The sequence below is a fragment of the Trachurus japonicus genome, chromosome 14, assembly GCF_045865225.1.
Source record: "Trachurus japonicus isolate A0001 chromosome 14, Traja_1.0".
Lineage (NCBI taxonomy): Eukaryota > Metazoa > Chordata > Actinopteri > Carangiformes > Carangidae > Trachurus > Trachurus japonicus.
The window spans coordinates 13,783,667-13,803,226 of NC_140920.1; the positions used below are offsets into that span (position 1 = coordinate 13,783,667).

At 42.8% G+C, this 19,560-nt stretch overlaps 1 protein-coding gene across 3 annotated transcripts in view; it reads right to left on the reverse strand.

Annotated features, from left to right (window-relative positions):
* The window catches only part of LOC146974412 (glutamate receptor 3-like), a 68,720-nt gene that overhangs the window by 21,743 nt on the left and 27,417 nt on the right, over nucleotides 1-19,560 (reverse strand). For all 3 annotated transcript variants that reach the window (XM_085797710.1, XM_085797711.1, XM_085797713.1), the window contains exons 4-10: nucleotides 18,375-18,562; nucleotides 7,964-8,017; nucleotides 7,550-7,711; nucleotides 6,983-7,150; nucleotides 6,212-6,316; nucleotides 3,207-3,314; nucleotides 1,059-1,265 (exon numbers count right to left, since the gene is read on the reverse strand). In XM_085797710.1, the coding sequence (XP_085653836.1) occupies nucleotides 1,059-1,265; nucleotides 3,207-3,314; nucleotides 6,212-6,316; nucleotides 6,983-7,150; nucleotides 7,550-7,711; nucleotides 7,964-8,017; nucleotides 18,375-18,562 (992 nt within the window). The remainder of the gene's footprint in view (nucleotides 1-1,058; nucleotides 1,266-3,206; nucleotides 3,315-6,211; nucleotides 6,317-6,982; nucleotides 7,151-7,549; nucleotides 7,712-7,963; nucleotides 8,018-18,374; nucleotides 18,563-19,560) is intronic.

The window sequence follows — 19,560 nt, forward strand, 5'->3', positions numbered from 1 at the left end:
GAAGACAGAGGTGGAGGGGATTATGTAAGGACTCCATGAAATGTGAATCAGCCTGTTAAATTCAACTCCATCAGATCCTCTGCAAAGCCCGACAGGCTCATCAATTAGTATCTCACTGCGACAACAAACGATTGCAACGAGATGCTTTAAGTGGAGAGTGGTGCTGTAACTGGGCCACACTCTGACTTAAAAACACCAAAATATTTCACCTACATGATTCATTTCATAGATGAAGTTAGGAGGGAACACAGCCGTCCATTATTTATTCTTCTGTGAGCTCATCTGCATCTGAATGGCTAATTAATGCCAAAGCAAATTCATTGTTGATGCAGAAATATAGCTGAGGGCTTGTCATGGCCATTTCAGTTATTCCACGGGGTCACCTCCGTCCATCTACGTTATTAATACCGGTGTAGTCATAACTGCAGCAACAGGTGTCAAACTGAGAAATCTGCACCGAGGCACTGCTTGCATACAGATTTGTTTGGATCATCCCAGGCTGCCGTGTGAGATTTTTTTTTTTTTTTTTTACATTATTCATCCGGCAGCTGAGGTCTCATAAAAGATGCAAATCGTCTTGTTAAAGCCAGCTCAAGTGTGTGGGAGCCACAAGACGGATGATGAAACCAGTCAAGGTGAATTTACAGCTGAAGAAGTCCTTTCCAAAACTTACCACACAGTCCACTTCAACCACATTTTCTACATTTCTTTTCTTTTTTTTTCTGTAGCTGTTTTGTTTCTGTTTACATGACTGATTATTACCGGTATCTTTGAAATATCAGACCACCAAAGACATCACAGGCGTCAGATGATTCAGATCCACTTGGCTGACAACAAGTGAAGTGTGGCTGGTAAAACAGAATATTTTACATGGTAATATTTGCTATAAACTTGCATCATGCTGTATGCGTTTGGTCTGGCTCTGAAAGTAGACTGAGGAAGTTTTATAAAAACCTCTTTTCTGTTTAAGTGCAGAGGACATTCAAGACATTATACACATCATTTACAATAATCTGTGGGTTAAATAGCATGAATAACAAAGGGACACTGACACTTACCCCATAAACCAGTTCACCCACCATCCCGTTCCACGTCTTGGTCTCTGGATCTCTGGCTCCGTATTTTCCGTCTGGCACTATTGACAGCTTATATTTTATCCCCACATGTTTTGCAATTTCAGAAGCTAAATCGACACAGTAGCCTTCATATCTGTCATTCCCATCCGCCGTCAAATAGTTTTTCTTGTACATCACATACGGAGCTTCCTGTTAATTAGACAGAATTTTGAGTTCACAGTGAAGAAGAAGAGCACACATCCACACAGCGGCCCGGACCTCAGAGGTCACGGGCCTTGATTTGGCACAGTGGCATGCACACATGCAGGGTGGGACAAACACACACGTGGGGCACATGGATAGACGAACACAGCGGAGGTTTAACACATTTACACAACATCAGTAACAGGCGTGTTACTGGGGGACTCAGCAGACTAACGAAAGCGGTGCCGCTGCTGGAGTAAAGAGGCCAACTGGGCCAGCGGGAGGAGCGAAGCAGCTAACACATATAAAAGGAAGCAAAGCAGGACGTCAGGGCTCCCTCATGCTATCCTCATCCAAAATCTAAATCTGTGGAAATGGGTGACAAGCGGGGGTTGCATGTGCTTTGCATCAGCGTGGCAGACGGGGGAAGAACAAGCTGAATGGAGCACTTTTCCAGTTCATAAAGTAAATGTCAGTGACAACAGAGAGATTAAAGACGTCAGAAACATGGGGAGTCATCCAGTCGTGTACAATATGTATGAACCACTTCAGAAAAGTCGTGGCCAAGTAAAAATATTTCACTGTTTCAATTTGCTTTTCATTTGTTCTTTCATGACAGTAAAATAATCTGCTTGTTTTTGTTGTTTTTTAATGGTGTTGTTTGGCTAATTCACATCCTCTCTGTGGATTGCAATAAAATATCGTGTGATTCCTCCAACATTTAAAACATGTTTGCCATTAAATCTCCTTTAGATGAGCTGACGTCATCCTGGGATATTCATCAATGGTGATTTGTTTTGTTACAGGCACGTACATGTTTTTCAGAGGTTATTTGACTTACAATAGAAGTCATCCTCAGAGGGGTCTGTTGCTTTTAGAGTATCCAACAGATTTAGTTTGAGCTAGTCCTTCTTTACCTTCTCTTCCATCCTGCAGTCATGTACAATGTTACAGAAGACAAAATGAAAGAGTTGCACCCTACAATAATAGGGTGGCCTTTCATTAAACATGGCACTTTCTTTAAAAGTTATGGAACATAAGAAAAGCAAGATGAAGTTAATGAGATGAGTGTAATAATGCCTCTAAAATAACAGTCGTCTATATTCAAATCAAAGGCATGCCTGGCAGTGAGAAAATAATGCAATGACACAACTCTGTCTGTTTTTCCTCCCTCACTCTGAATACTGCTGTGTTTCCAGTCTGGTCATGGAGATAATGAGTTTCTTAGACGTGGAAATGAGAATGTATGACTATTACATTCTGAATTTGCCTAAGATGAAAACATAATAGACAAAGTCAGAAGGAGCGAGAGGCCATGGTTTTAAATGTAAGATAAGGCGCACCTTATCTTACATTTAAAAATGGCTGATGATCACTGACCTGCAGCTGACTAGTCTAACTAGCACTGTGTCTAGACCTGATGCACTAGTGGGCACTGGTGAGTTTTAGAGAGATATCACATTACAGTTACAGTGCCAAACCTTTAGGTAGCTAGAGGTCGATTGGAGCCGAGATAAACAGCCAAAGGTTGCAGCCTTTGGTTGTTTATGTCGCCCTTGTGTGCAGATCATTTCATGTCTCCGGTGAGACGCAGCAGCTGTCACCGACGCTTTACTTAATGAGAGGGAAACATTTTTACTTACGTATGCACTGAATGTAAATACGATGGTGATTATGGCTACCGTTGTCTTTACCAAAGCCGTTATTGTGATGTCACTACTACAACAGCCCACCGTAATATAAAAAAACCAAAATGCTTTGGCACCCACACGGATACAGTTGAAACACTCTTTGTGAATCGACTGTTTCAACATGTAGTGAGTGGATGGAAAGCAACTGAAAATAAAATTATTCTACCCTCCCAGGACAGATTGCAACAATGGACACCTTGACCTTGAGTGGCAGAAATCTTAAGGTGAAACACTTAAAACCTGTTTGAGTGTGTACCATAATAGTAGTGACCACAATTGTTCGGTTTTCCACAGAAGAGGACTCGTTGGTGACCTGTGGATCCATTATATAAACAAATTTTTCGTACTCATTCCAGTAGCCGATCTGAAAATGACATAAAGGTTCACAGTTATTACAAGAAGCAGAAAGAGATCATTTTCTTGTCCTTTATACATAAATATATATTATTTACAGTAGAGCCTCCAAGTGCGTGTGAGTTGGTCGGCTCTATCTGTGCAGCAGGAGACAGTGTTGGTTTTATTAAAAGCTTGTAGTGGTGCTTCTCACTTCACCTGAACTACAGTTGAGCAGAGTAGGAGTAATCTATTCCTGGCTCAGCAAATGTTCCCTTATATAACGGGAATGCAGCACAAGTGGAGCACTCGAAGGCTGATAAAATTAAAACCAGTAAGACAAACCTAATAAATTTAAATGTGTGTCTTTATCTAGCCCATGCAGCAGGTTGTTCTGCTGTTCTATTAATACTACACATAACAGCACACACACAGCAAACAGCACAAAAACAAAACACACAAAGGCCTGTGTGTGTCTGATTCCAGGAGCTGCATTATGATGATTTCTGTTAAACACAAACTCTGATTTATTCAGCCGAGAAGAAATCGATGTCTCCCGATGCTGGTAGCTGGAACACACACACACACACACACACACACACACAGTACTCACTCACTCTGTTGTCACTGCAGATTGTCTCGCTCTGAGTTTGGGTTTAAGGGTCGTTCTGCTCTGATGTATGTTGCCTTGTGAGCTGAGCTATGTGGACAGTATGGGGCCACTTCCACTTGGTGCCAGCTTTTGGTGGGGACCCTTTCAGAGGTCAGGGTCGTGGAGCTATAGCCAAGCCGTGGTGCCAGCTCTGTGAGTGTGTGTATGTGTGTGAGTGTGTGTGAGTGTGTGTGTGTGTGTGTGTGTGTGTGTGTGTGAGATCGGGCGCCAGTGCTTTGACTTTGGTCTGCACTGTTACACAAAGCCCAGCTACAGTACAGCAGAGCAGTGGACACAATGAGACCGTGTGTATCTGGGATCTCTGTGCCTTACAAGCTGATAAAGGGGCAGACTCTAGTGTTTTGTCGGTGGTATTGAAGATGAAGAGACCTAATTCGGCGTCTCAGCTAACACACATTGACACGAGTGCTACAGCTCTCGAGCTAACGAGCTAAATGACTGTTTTCGAGCGAGTGAACATTTCCCCCCTGTGGATGTTTGTTGGCTTGTTTACGCCAAGACACAAGACCAGACATGTGTCCATGCTTGTAGACGAAAAAAGGACACAGTGCAGCGGGGAAGCTAATGTGTCACAGCTCTTAGCCTTTTCCTGTCCATGTGTGTGTCTATGTATGATTTTAAAGGGGATGGACCTATTGGGTTTTTTAAGTCCCAATGTCGATACCGATACCCATACCCATACCTGGGCTTAGCGTATCGCCTGATACCAATCTGATACCCATGTTGAATAATAAACTGTATACCTTACCATGTGGAGGAGAGTGAAAGCATCAGGTTTGACTTAAACATTACTTATTTCTATTTACTTAACATTGTAAAACACTATTGCTCTGTGTTTGTTAGGGTTAGGGTTAGTGCTGCTGGCACGTGATGTAGCACGCGTCACAAACATAGAATGGAAGTGAATTAGATCGGCGTCATGGATCAGACCCATACCAGTCTAGCTATTTAATCAATATCTGGGCCGATATTCGATCTTAATCTGACCAGTGCATACCTACTGCTGGGCCCCTCTGGACATTAATGCAATGTAATATGCACTTTTTGCACTAGTTCTGCATCAGTATTAAGCTGCTCTAAACGATATCTCGTTGTTATTTATAACTGTGTTATTATGACAATGACAATAAAGTAGCCTATCTAAGTCTAAGTCTAAGTCTAGTAAAATATAAATATGTTTATTGGCTATACAGTAGGACCAAAGATGGTGATTTCCTCCTTTTGGATACTGGTTTTCTCATAAGAGGACAGGAGGACGTCTAATTCACCATGTGCATCTTTATCCTAAGGCATAAAGTAAACATGTAATTTCTTTTCAGATGCACTTTAATCCTGCAGGGGCAGGTACAAGTAGCTCCGAGTGAATGCTGCTGTTAGGATTTAAGCTGTAAAGCCCACAAGAGCTTCTAACCCACCTCACAGCATCATTAGAGAAGGTATTAATGGAGCGTTTAGTGGATGATGGTCTACAGCCTTTGTCAGAGGATTTCCATGAGGAAAACGCTGAAAACTGAAGTCACGTTAAAATATCAAATACATTCATTTAATTATCAGCTACTTATAATCTCGCAAAGACGGCCTACGAGCCGTACGTCGCCTGTTGTTCTCTGCTGGGTGCTGTGTAGGCTTTTTTTGCTTAATGTCACAGGAGTGATTAACAGCTCTGTGCTCAACATGAAACATATCAAAAGTTCACACATGCACCACTCACTGCGCCGTCAGTGGGTTCAGTGGCAAATTTTCCAGTTGAAAACACGATGCAGCTCATCTAGGAAAAAAAAGCTGTTGATAAAAAATCTGTTTCTGTAGAAGTGAGAGTTAAAACGTATGTCCAGCAGATGAAGAGTGAAGCCTCTTTGTGCGTCTGCTTTGTTTTGCTCATGAGGTTTCTGAGTTTTGAGCTATGTCACGGTCTAGCTGCTCAACACTTCCAGCTCCTGTCTGCAGGGCTCAGCTGACTCTCAGTGGATGTTTTCCAGATTCAGATCTCGGGGGGGAACGTGCGCTCACATGATTTGAGCTGGCTTTTCAAGACTTACTGGCAGCTTCTGTCCAAATCAGAGTCAACCCTATAACTCGTGCGCTGCCAGCGTGCCAAAAGGAATCAAGTGCTGCATCACGAAGCTGCCTGAAAGGTGCTCGTATTTATTAACGTACAGTTCTGGTATCTATTTCGCATGCTAATGTAGTGAAGAGTAGTTTACACATGACTTTAAACTCTGACAGATGTTTCCAGTGCTCATGAGCTCACTTACCTTCCTGGGGCCTCCTGTCTTCATCTCGTACACATCAATTGTGTAATTAGATCGCCGACCAAATGTGTCAAACTGGATGTTTCCTGTCATACCTTGTACTTGGACCTGCCAGGCACCAAGAGAAGAGTGATGACACCTGTTCCTCACACACAGCAGGTGGGCAAACGCCACATGAAAACATGCAACGAATGGGCCTCATATATCAAATGTCCAGTCCTCTCCACAGGGCCTCTGGGTTTCACAGGTGTGGTGTTTGTTTAATCCACATTTCCAACAACATCATGATTTCTTCTCATGGTCCGAATTTATTTGAAAGGCGAATGTTTGGACTGATTTATGAGGCATGGATCAATGTGGAGAGAAACAAGTTTGTAAAACTGTGCAAAAATGTAGAGAAGGTCACATTTTCAGAGCAAAGGAAAGATTGCTTTAACTATCTGTCAACACAATGGGAAGATTATAGGTCAGACTAATAAAGGAGGAAAGTCACTAAATTGTTAATTTTCTCACACTGCAGTAGGAAAAAAATGAATTTGAAAATATTTCAATGTGCTATATGAATGAAATACAATGCCAGACTGGTTACAGGTCATGGTTTGTAGAAGTAAAGAGAAGTTTAGTGATATTTTTAAGGCAGAAAGATAGAAAAAATAGGGAAATATATAATTTAAAAAAAATTTTTTTTAAAGCATAACAGAAGATTAAAGCATAGCATGAAAAAAAAGAAAACTCAGAGATGTTTACAGACACAGCCAGTGCCCTTGGTCTTACCATTTTGAGGGCTCTCTCTATGTCGATGCCTTGGCTCCAGGGCACGGCAGGGTTGGCGAGGCAGTCGCCGGCGCTCCCCCTGCGAGACACGTCCACGCGCTGCCGCCGAAGGTACCGGAAGGCCTCGGCGATCACGAGGATGGCATCGTGGGTCAGCGCTGATGTGTACTAATAGCAAGAGGCCACAAGAAACCCCAGTGATGCACCAGTGACATCATGCAAACACAACACTACTGCAACCGGAGCAAGGTAACCGCTTCCACGGCAGATCATGGCGTCTACAGAGAAGCAGAACTGCTGATGTAAAAAGTAAGAAAACCGAAGCCTCTCTTTTTGATTGACATAAAAATTGTCTGAGTATGAAAGCCGCCTTTATTCAAGGACAAGCAGGTGACAAGTTATTTTAGCAACATCTCAGTGAGGAGATCCAGACTGACACATCTCTCTTGTTTAAGCACAGTTACGACTTTAAAAACTTACAAAAAAAGGAGGGGAGAGAAGAAAAAAAGGATCTTTGAAGCAGTTAAATAAAATCTAAGCGCAGAGTCGACGCTGTGCCTCTCTGACCTTCAATGGAGTGTTTTTGGCCTCTGGAAATTCTCTTTCATCCAGGCGCTCCCAGCGCTGGAGGAACTGCTGGACGATGGGGCTGTCTGGGTTGATGATCTGGAAGCCTGTGATGTTGGCTCCACCAGAAAAGACCCTGTCCAGGCTCATGTTGGAAAAACCCTGAGAGCAAAGAGCACAACTGGCTGGTAGCTGGAGCAAGGAATCATTAGCGGCAAAGAAAAAAAAAACATTTAAAAACTCCTTGAGCTTGTCCATCAAGAAGTCTATCACAACTCCATATTGAAGAGAAGTACGACCGAGCGTTGCATCGCCTTTGCACTGCATTGCATCACGTTGAGTAGTCATGCATGCTCTGTGTGTGTGTTTTTATTACTGAGTTGTGTTGAATTGTGTCATGTTGCGAGCTCTCACCAAGTTGGCGAGGATGTAGTGGTATCCTCTGGTGTTTTTTCCCGAGGTCACCACCTACAAGTCGCAGGGAGGAGAGGAGACACACGGTGAGTCACGTATACATCTGGAAAACGCTGAGAACATTCAGAGAGGGCTGAGATTCAGACATGACAAAGTCCTTCAGTTTTCAAGAAGCGCACACCGAGCAGATGGAAGAGAGAAGGGGGAACAAAAAAAAAAAAAGAAAGATATTTTAAAGCTACATTTACAAGGGCAAGAGGGAACGTGTGGGCACATTTGTACATTTGTGTGTTTTTGGATGAGACACACACAGAGAGGAGAGAAACTGTGATGACAGTGCTTGTTCCTTTCCATTAACTTCAACATGTAAAATAAGGTCAAGGCTCCAGCAAACCTCTCTCTCTCTCTCTCTCTCTCTCTCTCTCTCTGCAGCTGCCTCTTCCTGCTCCACACGTCTCACTCGCACAAGAGACTTAATTAAACCCAAAACGTTGTACAGCACCTGTCTGAGCCAGCAGACACAGGCAGAGCTGCACTTGCTGATTTCTTTTAAACTTCTTCACTTGCCAAACCTCTCTCTCTCTCTCTCCCTCTGTGTCCTTCTTTCTCGCTCACCCCTTCACGTGCGCTCTCTCTCTCTCGCTATATATCTGCCTCGGTTCTTATTCTCTACTGCAGAGTAAGAAGCTTCAAAAGGATACTGTGGGGGTGGATGGTTGTTTTGTTTTTTTTGTTTTGTTGCTTTTTTCTCCCCTGTCTTTGCACTTTCTGCGCTCGCCCACAGTTTTTTTTTAGAAGTGTACACTCAGGCACTGAAATCATCTAAATGTTAAATGTCCAGAGTGAAAGTGATATCATATTGAAGTGATATAGAACTTCAGGCATCCCTGTGGTTTATGTTTTTATCTTGTAGGTCTGATGTGATTTGATCTTTATCTCATACCCAGCAGCTCCGCTCACACCTGTGCTGTCATTCACATCTGTGCAGCTGAAAACCTAACTGCTTCCAGAAACCTTAAATGTCCTCGGTGGTCACAAGGACGCCCTGACTGACTGACCGGCCCTCTGGCCTTCCTGTTCACCTCCAGCAGTTACCACAATAAATCCAATTACCTTCCCAGGAAATGCAAGAATGATTTAATTGTGTTCAACATTTTGCACTCTGAAGCTTTTTTGCTTATTGTCTTGCAATGCTGCAGTGTGTGTGTGTGTGTGTGTGTGTGTGTGTGTGTGTGTGTGAATGCACCCGTATTGTCAGTGTGCTGTGCAAAAACTTGCATTACAATGCCTGAGGAGCATCAGCAGAGACAGTGTTAAAGAGTGTAGATAATAATTGTGAGGTGTTTCTAACCTTGAGGAGGTTTGCTTCAAAAAATGTTTTAATACGAAAACAAAAAAAGGACTGTAAAAAGCAAAGACAAACTCCAAGGCAGTCTCTTGAGTAAAAAAAATGCCTTTAATTAATCTGGCACTGTCACAATGACATGTTTAAAATGACTACGACGCCCTGGCATCAAGCCTTCATCAGGGAGTGTGGTATATTGGAGTGTTGATGAAAAGAAGGGATCACCGCTGACTGTTTAACATACACAGTTCATGTTCCACATTCATGAACATGAGGCAGGATCTAACCTATGTAATTTTACGACTTTGCATCATCCTCCAGATGAGGCTAATCAACTTAGTTAAGACTCTCACAGGAAACATGTGATTAACAGAACACACATTTTCCCAAGATACATTTCACAAGGGTCACTCTTCTCTGTCCCATCTATCACTGTTACTAAACACCTTATGGAACATCTTTATATATCTGTAATACGTGGTGATGATATAAGATATTAGAGCAGAAAGCTCAGGTGGATAATACACTACAGGAGTAAAACAGACAATTCAGAAACACCTAGTTCTTTTGTCTTGGCGTTCAACCAGTGACAGGACTATTGATGAAATATCAATCACCTACAGTACTGTAACACTTCTATATCCAAACACATAACACAAGTTAAATCAGGATTGTTCTGTCACTCAAAATGTGCCCCCATTACTTGATGTACATTAGACAATTAGTCATATTAAGAAACCAAGTACATCAATGTATTCTCTCATATTGAAATAGTTACATACAGCCTTCAATTCACAAAATTCTGCTATGACTTTTGGTTTTGCTGTGCATCCCCACAAATTTCAGTGCCTTTACCCGGTAACGACCATGAAACAGCTTTTCATTTGCTTTTCATTCACGTGGGAGGCCGGGGGCCACAGCAGCACATCGATCACGTAGCGACGCCGTGGTGCCTGGAGTTGTCTGTTTGTCTGTGTAACAACACTCAGGCTGAAAGCACGAGACTTCACACTTCACACACGAGCGTCAAAACCTGACACCTCAACTGCTGCTTCTGAAAAAACTCCTTTAGCTGCTAGAAAATAATCAGCTGCTGTAAACATTTACAGCTCAACGAGGCACAACACCAAAAATAATAACATTTAGTTTGGAGTTACTGGACAGCTAAATGCAAATTCATGAACACATAACATATTTCTTGCAGCATGGTGTTCTGCAAAGTCCTGCAAAATTTGAAGATTCAAACAATTTATTCAGGACCAAATATTCTCACATTCACATTCACTATTGATTTTATTCTGTCTCTTACTTATTAATTACTGTGTCAACTATTTCTTTTCATATCAACAAGAAAATATTTTTGACTTGTGTAACTAAATGAACATGTTACATGCTGTTATGGAGGGTAATTCAATTTGATTTGCTGTGGGGGTTCTCCCTTTTTTTTGTTGGCAGTGCTGCTCTGAAAAAAAAAGCATCTGGGCATAACAAATATTTTTAGGATCCTGATGCTCCAGTTTCACGGTCCCCTGGGATAATCACTTTTTGTGAGTGTATGAAACCACCAGGAACCCAGAGGAGGTCAGGCGGAGAGGAACAGCACTTTAAGTGTCACAGGACTCGCAGATCTTCGTCTCTGTCAAAAACGAGCCCTCACTAAACATCCTCCTCAAACACCTCAGGGAAAAGAAGACCTTGGACAGGAAACCTGCAGCAGTGAATGTACTGCACGAGCGCCTACATTTTTAATGCTCGTAAAATGTAAATGATAGTCTAGGTGCCATTCCCAGTCTATTATTTGCTACAGTTAATGCTTGGGCGGCATGGTGGAGCAGTGGTTTGTACTGTCGCCTCCCAGCACTTATAAGGTTCTGGGGCATTTCTGTGTGAAGTTTGCATGTTTGTCTGTGTGGGTTTCCTGCAGGTCTCCAATTTCCTTCAACAAGCCAAAGACATGCAAATTAGTTTAACTAGCAAACTGAAAATTGCCTGTAGGTGCAATTGTGAACATGAGCATGAATGGTTGTTTGTGTCTATGTCATCACTGTGATGAACTGGAGGCCTGCCCCCACCTCTCGCCCAGCTGTGACGAGCCCCAACCACGCATGACCCTCGAAGAAGAAGCACTGCAGCTAATGAATGGATGGATGAGAGAGAGAGAGAGAGAGAGGGAGAGGTATGTAGATTATAATAATGATGGCTGGTGCATTAGCGTAAACAAGACATGACTATGAATAGGAAGTTTTCCTATTTTGAAACCAACACGACCCCCGTCTCATATGTAGTGGTGATCAACAACAGGAGCTAGTGACATATAGCAATAAGACAGAAGACGACCACAGGCTCACAGATCAATGTGTGACCAATGCAGCTTTTAAATATTTAAATAGAAATCATTCGGCTTTAATGTTTCATAACGAGGGAATTGCACTCAACGTGTTTGAGGCATTAAGGACACACACAATGTGTTTTGGTGAGAGACACTAAGTGAAAGCAGCTGTGTTTGTTTACAACGTAACTCTACTGGGTGCCTTATCTTAGCACGCCATAATGACTGTAAACACCTATCATTAAGCTCGCTGACATATTACTGACCGCATTTGTTTAATCTGTAGGAAAAAAAACATAAAAACAACAAGTTGTGATTTAATGTGTGGTCATGTGCCAAACTCTGTCTTGGCAAAGAGCTGTGACGTTGCAATGGACAGAGCCAGGCTAACTCTTTCCCTCTTGTTTTTCACCAGGCTGCTGCACCTTATTTAGCATAAATACATGATAATAATAATCTTCTCATTTTACTGAAATTTAAAAGTTTATTTCATGAAAAACATGAATACACTCCCTTCACCGAAGGCAAACATCCAAATTGGGCATCCAGTCTGTTAAACCAGCAGTAAGTCACTACGCTGTCAGCAGGATGAACCCTTGCAGAGTTTTCAACTTCACAGTTAAAAATAAATCACAGCACATCACCTACCATCCCCTGGTAGCGCATTACAATCAAATGAATCATCGCTAACAGAAAAATAAACCCAGCACTCAGACTCCCGTTACAGCTCAGATCCTCATTCAATATTCACCTCTTTTTCCTGGCTGAGGGTATCATTTAGAAACAGAAAAGCGGCCATTTCTTTTGAGTTGTGGAGACAAACTGTGGCTGCTGGACACAAGCAGACAGAGGACAAGGAGGGTGGGGAAGCAACTGTTGGAAGCTCAGGTCTAAATGATCATTATTTGTCCATCCTCTGGACTCCTGCTGCCCGCCTGTCTGGATGGGCCGGTCTGTGCTGCGCTGCCTGATGCCGCCCTGGGTCGGGCCGAGCTGCAGGATGATCAGCCTAAATATTCCTGCGGGGATAGAGTCTAATTAAGCAGACTGGAGCCACAGTCCTGTGCAGAGCTGGATGTCTGCCCAAGTGCCTTCAAGAGGATTTGACTCCCTTCCCACTGATGGAGGCATCTCTTTGTTACAGTGATTTGTCTCCTGCCTTCTCCAGAACTGGAACGGGCATTGCAAGGTTGATAAGTGTCCCTTTTCACCATGTCAGCTAATTGTTGTTATGCTACTAGAAACGGGGCAAAATGTGAGGAGGGATTTAACTGTCAAAGAAGTGCATTGAAGAAAGGAATTACAGCAGGGGAAGGACATGGCTGTACATCAGTCAAACATGGCTCCAAATGCCAGTGTAAAACCTTTTATTCTCCAGTCCTCTCACTACAAAGCTGAATTTTTGAATGGAAGATAGTTGCGCCACATGATGAAACTTCGGCACAATAAATACAACACACACAAAGTAAAATATGAAAAGACATCCTCCTTAACATCTAGAGAAATACCTCAGTACAATACTAATTAAATGCTAATAGTTGTTGAGTGTGTGTAGCCTATACAAGCGGCTGATTTGAAGCAGCCATCAGCTACACACACCTTAACTCACTCCTCTTATTGAGTGCCAGTCTCTGCAAAATGAAAGAAAAAAAAAAAGAAAATGAAAAAAAAGCGTATTAAGTTGTAATGTCCATATAATCCTTGTCACGGCTGCCAACTCTCCTGCTTGGGTGTGTTTGATGTTGTTTTTCATTTGGGTTTCTTTTAACTCACACTCCTCCTGGGTCTCCTTTGGACGCCCGAGCTACAAACAAGCCTGTACAATAACTTCCTCTATTACAGTCGGTGGTTTTTTCCTCTCTTTCAGAAGACGTGTTTTCTTCTTGTAGTCAATGTTGATGACAAAGGAAACGGAGGTTTAAGCACAGATCCTTATCTTCTTCTTGTTGTTGTGGTTTATTTGTGGGGAATTATGGGTCAAGCTGCAGTGTCACGTACTTCTCAAGCAGGTTTTTAAAATCTAAGCAGAGGTCACATACACAGTCACGACCTAATGGAGAAGACTTTAAAAATAAAGGAAACAAGTACAAAGTAAAGTGGGCAATAAATCCCTTCTCCTCTGATAATGTTTATATCATAATCCATTAGTTTTGTTCAACTAATCACACTGCTATTCCTGTTGTGTTTCCTGGATATAAATCAAGTAACAGCAGCTTAGGAAGGTTTGTGTTATCCAGTGTTTTCTCCATATTAATTAGATATGTCCTAATGAATGTCATTATTTCATCATTTCAGTTATTCTTTATTTTCAGTGGGTCTTACCACAGTGCTCCAGACAGACTCACTTCCATCTCTGCAGTCTGCACTAAGTGACTCCCTGTAGTCATGATGTGTATGTGCATCTTGGTGCTCAGAGCATGAAATATAAACAATGCAAAGGCATCCTTCTCACAGCACGACACTCTACGGCACCACTAGTGGCCAAAATAGCACGAGTCAGTGATAAAATATTCACATGACAACACTTTTCACATACATGCCTCATGTGCAAAACTGTCTTCCACTCTGTCTCTCTAAACTGATTCAGTATTAAAGGATGAGATCACAGCAGGGTAAATCCGCTCCTACTATAGACCCATGTATTTACATTTGGTGCAGCTAGATGCTTCATTCAAGGGCTCTGATTTACTACTGGACTACTAATACTTCCACGTATTAGGTACCTTAAAGAGATAGTTCAACATTTTGGCAAATTGGCCCATTGCCATAATCCCTATAGTCATAGCAGTAGGTTCGTTACCTTTAATTGTCGGTGCAAGCTATTTTTAGAACGGCAGAGCAGAGCCGCAAGCTGCTCAGAGCTACGCTACGGAGGCTAATGGGATTTCTTGGTTTCTCTCATCAAACTCCAACTCCAAAAGGAGTTTCGTGGACAAGTTGTGACCTGCACATTCACCACGCTATGAGATAATACCGGAATGTTACGAGACAGAGTTGTTTTCGAGGCAAATGCAGAGACTGCTTGCCGAAAAACTGCCCCGGACGGACACGTGCATAAGCGGTTTTGCATGAATTTACCTCGAAAACAACTCTGTCTGGTAACGTTCCGTTATTATCTCATAGCGTGGTGAATGTGCAGGTCACACCTTGTCCATGAGAGCGTTTTGGAGTTGTTGGGTTGTGTATTTCATGAGGTTGATGAGGGAAACCAAGAAATCCCATGAGCCTCCGTAGTGTAGCTCTGAGCAGCTCGCGACTCTGCTCCACCGTTCTAAAAATATCTTGCACCGACAATTAAAGGTAACGAACCTACTGCTAAAACTATAGGGATTATGGCAATGGGCTAATTTGCCAAAATGTTGAACTATCCCTTAAAGTATCTAATAAATGTGGTCTTCTTCTTTTGTATTAATTAGCAAACAGGCTAAATTAAGATAGTGACATGGTAAAAATGCACCTGGAAATAAAATGGAGATACTATTCTGCAGAAAACATTTTTTAAGACATGCCAATAATTCCCACACAAAGCAACCGACAAAACTACAATTCACCTACAGGATTAAATAACACAGAGATGTAATCTGAATAATCCCATTACAGCATCTTGTTTTACTATCCTACTCATTGGGTGTGGAATTTCAGTGCACCTCTGGGTGTTCAGCACTTCTCTTATTTCCCTCCACAGCACTAGACGGGGAGACTCACACTACATGGCTCAATTCCCACAAGCTCTCTGCCTTTCCAGTCTGGTTTTTTTTTTTTTCCTCTCTAACTCTTTCTCTGTCTGTCCACTGAGCAGGAGGAGGCTGGAGGTGACGGGTCCTCTCTGGCAGCGATTATAAATCCACTGCGCTTCTATTATTGATGAGAAGCCTTAGAGGTGTTTATCGCTGCTTCTTTACTTTACTGTAGGGATGAGCAGAGTGATATTTTTAAAGGTGGTAAGAGAGCCGGCAGGGGAGGAAAAAAAATCCCACAGTGCATTTATCAACAAGTAAAGTCTATTGCAACTGAAACTACCCCTGATAACAAAGGTAATTAGCATAAATTAAATGATGGATGTCTCTGTATACATGTATTAATAATCCACTGGGTAGACTCGAAGAATAGCCTGAATGCAGGTATGAATGCAAATCTAAATATCATTTTTTATTATTATGGTCTGAGGTCTGATTAAAACATAAATCATGTCCAGAGCGGTTGCGTCCTTGTTGCCTGAGTGATCTCGATGTGTTTGCTCACTCCTGACTTTGTGAGAGATCTTCCCTCAGGCTAGGAGGGTAGGCTATTTATAGTAGGCTCATTGTTGTTGCTGTTATGGGACAGTGTGTCCTACTTACTGTGGGAGCTGATATTACATTAAAGCAAGTGTTGATGTCACAGCTCGTACACGGAGTCGTTCTCAAGGGACGCGGGCACGTCTTTGCCGCTCTTGAGCATCTGGAGACACTTTTCTGACAGATGCCGCGTGAAAGGCCACCATTCACATTCATCCGCCACAGTGAATAGATTATGATCAGATCAGCCTGACATGATGGCACATGAACGACCGCCATTATCTGCCTGGTGGACAAGTTGGGTCAAATACAGAGGAAATTTGAAGAAACCCTCCGCGTCTACGTGAGGGAAGCAAACTTCTCCAAATTAATGAAAATGTTCTGTGCTGTCACTAAACATATTATTCCCCGACGCCGGAGGAAATAAAGACAGATCCGCGGTGAAGGTCAGAGAGAAACTCGTAAGGGCCGGTGGTAATGAAGATCATTATGTAGAGGGCAGAGGAGTTTACACACAAATATCTCCGCAAAGAACAGAAGGTTAAGATGTGCTCAGGATTAATGGTTCAAACAAGCTCTCTCCATCACGCACACACAGAAACGCACACACACACAAAACAAAGGATACTTGTTGTGGGCTTAATGGTTTTTGTTGCACATCACTCTGCCGTGCAGCTGGGTACAACAGATGCAAGAACCCGAGCTGAAAGCAAACACACGACCTTTAGCCGGCAAGTCGGTCACATTATAAATCCTCGCAAGTGCCCCGATCCTAAGCTGATGTTTTCTACTCCCTCTGCTCTAAGGCTTGCTTCACTGTGGTCGAAACCATCCACAGTATTCAGTACAGCTTTGGAAAAGATCAGCCTCACTGTGGAAAGAAACCACATGATGCTCCAGTGTCTGAGTCACACACCTATCCTCTACCCTCCACCTTGACCTCCTCCCGAGCACTGCAGCAAGAGGGCAGTAATTATTAGCTTGGCTGTATGATGATACATATCAGGGAAACATGAGCACAGACTGATTTCAGAGAGGACTGCTGGTGTCTTTCTGGTGAGAACAACATTGTATTGAACTGGTCTAATTTGAATACACATTCTGTGGCTATAATGTGGCTAGTGCTGGTTTAAAGGGATAGTTCAACATTTTGACAAATTAGCGCATTGCCATAATCCCTACGCTACAGAGGCTCATGGAATTTCTTGGTTTCCCTAATCAAACTATATATACTATACACAATCCAACAACTCCAAAATGCTCTGGTGGACAAGTTGTGACCTGCACATTCACCACACTATGAGATAATAACAGAACATTACGAGACAGAGTTTTTTTAGAGGCAAATGCAGAGATTGCTTGCTGAAAAACTGCCCCTGACGGGTACGCGCATCAGCGGTTTTGCATGAATTTACCTCGAAAACAACTCTGTCTCGTAACGTTCCGTTATTATCTCATAGTGTGGTGAATGTGCAGGTCACAACTTGTCCACCAGAGCATTTTGGAGTTGTTGGATTGTGTATTTGATGAGTTTGATGAGGGAAACCAAGAAATCCCATGAGCCTCCGTAGCGTAGCTCTGAGCAGCAATTAAAGGTAACAAACCTACTGCTATCACTAGGGATTATGGCAATGGGCCAATTTGCCAAAATCTTGAACTATCCCTTTAAGTCAGGATCATCAACATTCAACTATGCAAATAAAAGCCCATGCCCATGCTCAAAGCATTTGTATTCCAGCACTGGTCTCTGTCCAACTGCACAAAGCCTGAGAAAGTGCACACTTCAAAATTCATTTGCAAAACAAAACGTGACCACATGTGCAACATAGCTTCTAAATCCTCCAAATGAACAGTAATGATCTTCTGAGTAAGCAAGCAAAGTCTCAGCTAAGCCTCATTGAATACATTTTTGATGATAAAGTATTTTCTGTGGCGCAGTCACAGCGAGCGGCACGCCTTAGCAAACACTGAATGTGAATCAAGACTCATGTGGGAAAAGTGCTAGCTGATGATCACCTAGGAAACAAGGATGAGGAGGCTGTTTAATTTCTCCACATGAATTAAACCCAGGTGACCTCAAACAATGTGCGCACAAAAAAAAACACAACAAATAACAAGCCTTAATTGAATGTACCCGTCTTGCCTGTTTTAACATCGTCTCTAAATGAGGATGCTGAGATCTGAGGCAATCATGATGCACTCCAAGTGCTTAGGGTAATAACAAAAAGAAATGAAGAGTAGGGAGCAGAGCAAGCAAGGAGAGTGCCTTATTTCAGAGAGAGTGTAAATGGAGAATGGTGTTCAAGGCAAAAAGTGAGAAGTAGACAGTGTTTGTTGCTGTAGCGGGAATGAAATGTGCGGAGACATGAGGCTGATTAAATGTATTTCAGGATGGAAGTTGTGTTTTCAGTGCTTTTTTTTCTCCCTCATAGATAAAACAGACCGTGTGTTGCTCTGTACCTGCTCCAGTATGGAGTTGATCCTGTCCACCTCGCAGTCGATGAGAAAGCGTTTCTCCTGTCGGCGGTCCATCTCCTCTATGATGCGTCTGTACTCCGTGGGGTCCACGATGTTCCCCACCGAGCGAGCCGTCACCTGCCAGTTATTGGCCACGGCCGACTCCATGATGGCCTGCAGGATTGTGAAACCTGGAGGAGCAGGAAGGGGAGGGGGGGGGGGGTGGAGGAGAGAAGAGCTCCATCACACAAGTTGTCTTTTTGTATTTCAGAGCACAGCAGCAGATAAAAGCTGTGCTGAGAATCCCAACTGAGGAGCTGCGAGGGCTACGCCGCCTCTCAACAATGGTTAGCAACACGGTTTATGTGTGAGAAGCTTTTGGCCAGCTTTTTATTACAAACTATTAACGAACCCATGATGCATCGTTGAAATGTTTTATCTTACAATAAAATCCCCTTGTAAGACTTTCCTGCAGACATGCTACAGTTTATAATCTGTTTAGAGCAGAGATAAATGAGCACAGGAAATGTCTATGTCAGGCAACATGAGGCTGATACATCCACAAAAGATTAAGTTAAAGCCGTGGTGTCTACTGTATAACAAAGACGAGGTTACGGGACATAATGTGTGTCCTCTGCTGCGTAAACAATGTGTCACAGGGGGTCACCTCTGTTATATATATTCAGATATTCAGACCTCCGAATTTGAGGCAAAAGGTTCGACAAGACGCCACAATAAGACGTGTTAGCACATGCTCCAGCAAATACGGTGAAACAAACTGCGAAAGAAGCAGTTGAGCAAGCACAATTGGTGCAACTCAATGGTGTGTCCACGTTGCAGAGCTCACTGTGCCATGGGATGAATCGGTATATGAAGCCTATGAAAGGAAGGAGCTGAGCTAACAGTAACCTGGCTGAGCAGGGGCACTGAAAAGCCACTGTACACACACACACACAGGAATATGGGGAGCTCCACTGACAGTTCACTAAGGGGTTTAAGAATTCATGGTCAGCAGTCACGACCGGCCATAAAAGGCAGTTTCTAAATCAGCCAAAAGAAAGACAGCAGTGACTCCAGGTGAAAAAGGCAAAGAAACCAGAAAACAGCTTCCTGTGGTTTGAAATAGTGAAATAAAGGCAAGGCAAGGCATCTTTATTTATATAGCGCATTTCATACCAAGGCAACTCAA